This window comes from Pteropus vampyrus, unplaced genomic scaffold (genome assembly GCF_000151845.1).
Source record: "Pteropus vampyrus isolate Shadow unplaced genomic scaffold, Pvam_2.0 Scaffold7, whole genome shotgun sequence".
Taxonomy (NCBI): domain Eukaryota; kingdom Metazoa; phylum Chordata; class Mammalia; order Chiroptera; family Pteropodidae; genus Pteropus; species Pteropus vampyrus.
This window is the reverse complement of record NW_011888788.1, coordinates 148,815-155,764: the sequence shown is the minus strand read 5'-3', so window position 1 is coordinate 155,764 and position 6,950 is coordinate 148,815. Positions and strand designations below refer to the sequence as shown.

The following is a 6,950-nucleotide window of genomic DNA, read 5'->3' as shown; positions in this document are numbered from 1 at the left end:
GGGACTGCTGTGAAAGCTAGAACCAGGCTGGCCAGTCAACCAGAGGTGTGACTGGGGCACAATCCCAGTCCCATCTGTGAAATGGGATAGTAGGCGTTTTTCATTCCTGGGCCTGCAGTGAGGGTTAAATCAGGCAACAGAAGCATTTTTGCTTTGAGTAAAACAGAAGGTGCTTCACGAAAATAAACAAACACAGATCTATCTGGAATCCAGAGTTCATTTGTATCCAGAGCTCTGCCTTCTGGAATTTATCGATTTACTTCATAGTTTTCATTCTTTCCACAGATATTCCAGTAGGGGCTAACTGAGTTTAAGAGAGAAGGGGTGAAGGGATGTTCTCTGAATCTGGGTTCAGTTGTGGGTTGAAAACAAAAAAGATCACTGAGCGCTGAGAAAGCCAAAGGTGGTTCATTTCTTAATTGTTATTAAATTAGAAGAGACACAGACACAGGCCTATGAAGCAGGCAGGACTTCTTTTGTGTCCTGAACGCATCCACACACCCGTGAATTAAAGTGAAGGCAGTTTTTCCCTATAGAAAGGTCCTAAGGGTGTTTCGAAATTGTTAATTATTATCCAACACCTTCTGTAACAATGGGCATGCAGCGAATATGACAAATATTTGCATTTTTAAATACTTAACTTATTTCCTAAAAGTCATCAAACATTTTGAGGATATAAGTGTGCCACTTGAATAAGACGAGTCATAAGAACACCAGTAGCTGGATGCCCCTACAGAGATGAGAGGCTGGGATCAGTTACCACTTATTGAGAGCGTCTTGGGAACCTGATGCTGGGCTGATCCCTGTGAGAGAGGCACTGTGTGGTCCCTCTTATGCGAGGAGGCTCAGGGAGGAATGCCACTTGGCCAAGGGCACGCAGTGAGTAAAGGATAGAGCTCACCTCACCGTACACAGGACTGATTGATTTTAGCATCTCTATTCTTTATCCTTGAACCTGTGTCTGTTTCTGTACAAAGTGTGTGTCAAAACACCATCCCAGTAAGAGGAGTGAAGATGTGTATAAAACAGAGCCTAGCATACAGTGGGTGCTTAATAAATAACGCCTATCATTGTTATCATAAGACCTGGTCTTACTTGTTCTGAAACAACTTGGTTGTTCTTTAGGCTGTAAGAAGGCAACGTAAATGCACAGTAGAAACACCAAGGAAAGTCTCGAATCCTGCTCCCTGCAGCTCCCATACAAAAACCCAAATGAAAAAAGCAGAGAAACCACCAAATTATGGTTCTCTCCCTCCTTTTTTAATAATCTCCTCAGGAAACAGGTTTGGTGAATTGGCTTTCAAAACACACATGAGATCGCAGGTATTTCTGTGCAGATTAGCTCTTTAAAGAATCTGGGAGCATTTTGAAAGGAGGGAGGACAGGTTTCAGCAGTGGCGTTTTGGTGTGTTGCGGCAGAGAGGGCTCTGGGGCCGAGCGGTGAGTATTTGCAGGGATCCTAGTGCCTGTTTAGACACATATATGTTTAAAGATGGGAAGGCATCCCCCGCACTAGAATTCAGATCCGCACAGGGTGTCCTGGCTGCCCCTCTTTGGGGCTGGAGAGGACAGGAAGTCACTCTCAGTCCAGGTCTGCTCTGTTGGACGGTGTCCTTGACACTCCACTCAGGCTCATTTTCCTGGGCTCCCATGAGCTATCTCAGGCACATGCTATTCTGAAGCACTGAAAGCCCTAAACGTTGTCATTGCGGCCCCAGCAGCAGGGGGAGCCACCTCTGCCAAGGGAAAAAAAAATACAACTTTTCCTCTGTGACCTCAGGGAGCAACTAGCTCAGGGCTCTCTGCCCCGGTTGTGCCTTCAAGTCCTCTAAATATTTAAAAAATTCGGCTGCCAGGCCCATATCTGGGCAATTAAATCAGAATTTCTAGAGTGGAACCAGGGTCTAGGTACCCTGTCAATGTTTCCCAGGTGATTTTAATGAGCAGCCAAGGTTAAAGGCACCGAACTCAACTCTCAACCCATTAATACTCGAGGCCTGGGGAAGAACATGACCCGGCCAAGGTCCTATGGCTTTGGCACATCATAGCTCACATTTACTACATGCTGGGGCACTGCTCTAAGCACTTCACATGTTCACTCACTCAGTCCTTGCAGCTGCTCTATGAGGTCAGTGCTGTCACTGACAGATGAGGACACTGAGGCCCAATGTGGAGAGTGACTGGCCAGACATAGCAGAGCTGGAAAGCGACAGAGCTGGGATGTGACCCAGGCGGTCAGCTGGGCCCATGCTCTCAACTGCTACATGCTCGGTAATACCCTGATACCACCAGATTTAAGGCTTTCTAGACATTCTCTCCTATCCTCACAGAAACCTGAATGGGGAAACAGGACCTCATGGAAACTGGGCCGAGACCACACAGATTGACGATCGGGCTGGATGGTCTAAAGGTCCTTCATGTGCTTCCATTCCAAGATTCAGGATCCTTGGCCTCTGGCAAAAACAACTTTGCCGCCTCAATGGGGTGACCCTTAACCTCTTCCGCGGGTGAGGGACATTCTGAGATGACCTAGCTCTGCCTAGAGCCTTCAGTGACTATGTGAGTTGGTCCCTGAACCACAGGAGGGTTTCCCGGACAGACCCACAGTGACTCCCCACAGGCTCCTCCTCCCATCAGGGCTGTCAGAGTAAACAGTGAGTCTGTGCCTCTTAGGAATTTCTTCTCAGTCTGATGTTTCTGAAGGTGAAATAAAAAAACACGTTCTCCTCTTTCCTGCCCTGGATGGGTTTCTCCTCACCGGAGGGAAGAGAACGAAGCTTTCTGGGAGAAGTCTACGCCTGCTTTGTTCACTGCTGCTGCCACAGCACCCGGAGCAGAGCCTGGCACAGCAGGTGCTCAGTAAGTGTCAGTGAGGAGAAGCCTCGGCGCACTGAGGGGGGCACTCTCTGGAGACATGAGTGAGGTCTGGCCTTGTGACAGGCAAGTCGCTCAGACTCTCAGCTCCCTCCTCCCTGGGAACAAGGGGCTGGACTGGTTTAGAAGAGGCAAGGGCTGGGGAGCCAGGCAGACATGGATTCCAGACTTTTCCCACTATTTACCAGCTCTGGGACCTGAGTAAACAGTATGACCTCTCTTGGCCTCAATGTCCCTGATCTGTAGAAGGGGTGAAATTGGATTGTGAATCAGATCATGACCGTAAGCACTCACTGTGCCCCTGATTCTTAGTTGCTGCTCAGAGAATGAATGATGTTCTTATTGACTTGTCACACACCAGGGACGAAGGACCCACAAAGTACTTACCACTCACAATGAGCTGAGTGCCAGGACCAGACCTAAACGGCACGGCGTCAGATTCTCCTTTCCGGAACTTCACACAGTAGTAGGTCCCGGTGTCTGCTGGGATGATGTTACTGATGCGGATGGAATAGTCCGTGGTGTTTCTCTTCGTGATGTCTGCAGCAGTTGTTATTCGGGGAAAGTGACCTCCTTTGAAACTGTAGATTAACTCCCGGCCTGGCGCTGTCCCCCTGAACCACTGGATGGGCCCCACGGGGTACAGAGAGGTCAGGGTACAGTTCAGAGTGGCCGTCTCTCCAGCTGCAACTAACACAGACTTGTCAGGCTGAATCACCTGCAGCTCCTTCTCAGCAGCCTCTCCTGGGGGGCGGGGGTAACACACAGAAGTTAGTTTTCCATCCTTTGATGATCCTCTAAGTTTCTTCAGGTATCTATCAACAACAGCCCATTGACTGAGCTGAACCATGAACAGGCCTTGAGCTCAGCACATTGCATGTGTCATCATGAGTAATCCTCACAATCAGTCTGTGTAAGTGAGACTTTGTTACAAATGAGAAAACTGAGGCACAGAGAGGTTAAGTGATTTGGTAGAACGTGGTTGTGAGGCCTCTCCGGAAGTGTCACGTTTCCCCAAATATAACTGTTTGTTCACTTTCTGGCTTCATGGAAAGATGCACTTCTGAAAGTTGCTTTTGGTGGAACCATGAGGCTTCTTTAGATAACTGGGTTGTGAGAAGAGCTGATGAATATATTTTCTAGGATATACATTTCTGCAAGAAACTCTGTGGTCAACTTCCGTTTCCACAGAGCCCACATGTCATGATGGAGTCTGCTCTAAGGGCCTGGAGACTGGTGTGACAGTTTCGTGCAGAGCTCACAATACACAATAAATATGTAGTGTAAACAAGAAGTTAAACTTTGCTCCAGTTCCTGAGATTGTTTCCCATAGCATAATCATGTTATATTGTTTCTTGATGCTGCTTTAAGAAAATGCCAAAATCTTAATGGCTTAAGACAGCAGAAAATTATCTCATATATTGTCTGGAGGTCAGAAGTCCAAATTTGTGTTATTCGGATAAATTCAAAGTATCAGCCCAGCTTTCGGAGACTCTCTTCCTTGCCTTTCCAAAATCTAGTGGCTGCCCATGTGTCTTTTCTTATGGTTTCCATCTTCTTCCTCCGCAAACTCTTGCTTCTGGTGTCATTTGCCCTTCTCTAAATTTGACATTTCTACCTCGTTTTAATAATGACTCTTGTGATTATATTATGTCCACCTGATAATCTAGGATAACCTTTCAATATCAAGAGTCTTAACAAAATCATTTCTCCTAAATCTTATTTTCATATAAAGTAATATAGTCACACGTTCTGGGTCTTAAGATATGGACTTGTTTGAGGGGAAGGGACATTGTTCTGTTCACCACACAAATCTCTTCTGACTGTTACAGAAACCAGTGGCAATAAGTAAAAACACCTATATATGTGGCCTTGTCACACAATATGAACGAGAAGGCAACTGATGAAAATCTGATAAAGAACCATTCAAGTATTGCACTGGTGCAACAGTTTGAAAAATAAAATTGGAATGCAGTCAGAGAAGGAAAATCAAGTATTGAGAAATACAAAGAAATCAAACTACACTCTTAAAAAATCAAAAGGTCAACGAAAAAAAATCACAAAAAAATTAAAGAACACCTTAAGGCAAATGAATGAAAACACAACATACAAAAACTAATGATGCAGCAAGAGCAGTGCTAGAAGCAAATTTATAGCTGCAAATCTATACATTTAAAAAGAGAAAATGTCATAAGTCGATAACTCTACCTTAAGAAATTAGAAGATTAAAATAAACCTAAAACCGAAGGTAGCTGAAAGAAAAACATCATAAAGATTGGTGCAGCAATAAATAAAATATAAAAAGAAAAACAATGGATAAATCAACAAAACCAAAGGAGATCCTTAAAAAAGATCAGTACAACTGAAAAACCTTTAGTTAGATTGACAAAGAAAAAGTGAGAGAATCCAAATATGTAAAATCAGAAAGAAGGGCAATCCTAAAAATTTTACTGAAATAAAAGGCTTATAAAAGTTGGTATGAATAATTGTACAGTAATAAATTGGATAACCTACATAAAATGGACAAATTTCTAGAAATGCTTAACTGAGTCATGAAGAAATAGAAAATCTGAACAGTCCTATAAATAACAAGGATATTAAATCAATATTCAAAAACCTCCCAACAAAAGAAAGCCCAAGACCACGTGGCTTTACTGGTGAATTCTACCAAACATTTAAAGAAGAACTAACACTAATCCTCTTCAATTTTTTCTTTTTTAAATTCAAGAGAAAGGAAGACTTCTTCACTTATTCAGAGTCATTCTGAGACTCATTCTCAGATCAGCATTATGCTGATGATAACGCCACACAAAAGCATTAGAAGAAAACTACAGATCAATATCTTTTATAAATAAGGATGCAGTAAACCTCAAAAAAAAAAGTAGCAAACTGAATTCAACAGCTTATTGAAACAGTTATACACCACGACCAACTGGGATGTATTCCTGGAATGCAAGGATGGTTCAACATATGAAAATCAAACAATATAATATACCATATTAATAGGATGAAGGGAGAAAACAACGTGATATTCTCATTTCATGCAGGAAAAGCATGAAAATGCAGTCAAATCCAGCATTTTTCATGACAGAAAATGATCAAGAAAATAGGAATAGATGGAAACAAACACAAAATGATAAAATCATATGTGTAAAACCCATCGCTACTATCACACTTGATGGTGAAAATCTAAAGCTTTTCCCCTGAGATCACGATCAAGACAGGGATGTCCACTTTTGCTCCTAATACACAATTTCCAATAATGCAATTCCCAGACAAAGCATTTAGACAAGAAACGTAAATAAAATATTTAAATTTGAAAGGAATCAATAAAACTAGGTCTGGGCACCCATGATATGATTTTATATGTAGCAACTCTCAAGATTCCACACATAGGCATGCATGCAAACACATACAGCTGTTAGAACTAACAAATGATTTCCATAATCTTGTGGGATACAAATCAACACACAGAACTCAGCTGCATTTCCATACACTGGTACCAAACAATCCAAAAGGAAAACAAAGCAAACAATTTTCTTTTACATCAGGTAATGTAAAATACTTAGGACTTAATTTAACCATTGAGATGAAAGACTTGTACACTGAAATGTACGAAACATTGTTGAAAGAAATTTAAACAGACATAAATGGAAAAACATCTCACATTCATGGACTGGAAGAGTTAATATTGTAAAGAGGTCAATTGTACCTAAAGCAATTGACGGATGGAATAAAATACATATCAAAATCCCAATTGTCTTTTTATAGAAATGGAAAAGCCTATTTTAACGTTCATGTGAAATCTCAAGGGGACCCAAATAATGAAATGATCTTGAAAAAGAACAAATTGGGAGAGTCACACGCTCTGATCTAAAAATTTACTAAAAACCTACAGTAATAAAAGTGTGGTACTGGTATTAAAACGGATATATAGACTGATGACTAGAATATAGGGAACTTGTCAAAAAACCCCTCACATATATGGTCAAACGATTTTCAACAAGGGAGCTAAGAACATTCCATGGGGGAAACCACAGTCTTTTATTTTATTTTATTTTATTTTATTTTATTTT

The 6,950-nt window shown here is 41.9% G+C and overlaps 1 protein-coding gene across 1 annotated transcript in view; it reads right to left on the bottom strand.

The window, feature by feature from the left end:
• Window positions 1-6,950, bottom strand: part of LOC105298197 (tyrosine-protein phosphatase non-receptor type substrate 1-like) — a 30,180-nt gene that overhangs the window by 18,042 nt on the left and 5,188 nt on the right. Inside the window, exons 2-3 of the mRNA XM_023536653.1 lie at window positions 3,262-3,618; window positions 643-730 (exon numbers count right to left, since the gene is read on the bottom strand). Coding sequence (XP_023392421.1) covers window positions 643-730; window positions 3,262-3,618 — 445 coding nt within the window. The remainder of the gene's footprint in view (window positions 1-642; window positions 731-3,261; window positions 3,619-6,950) is intronic.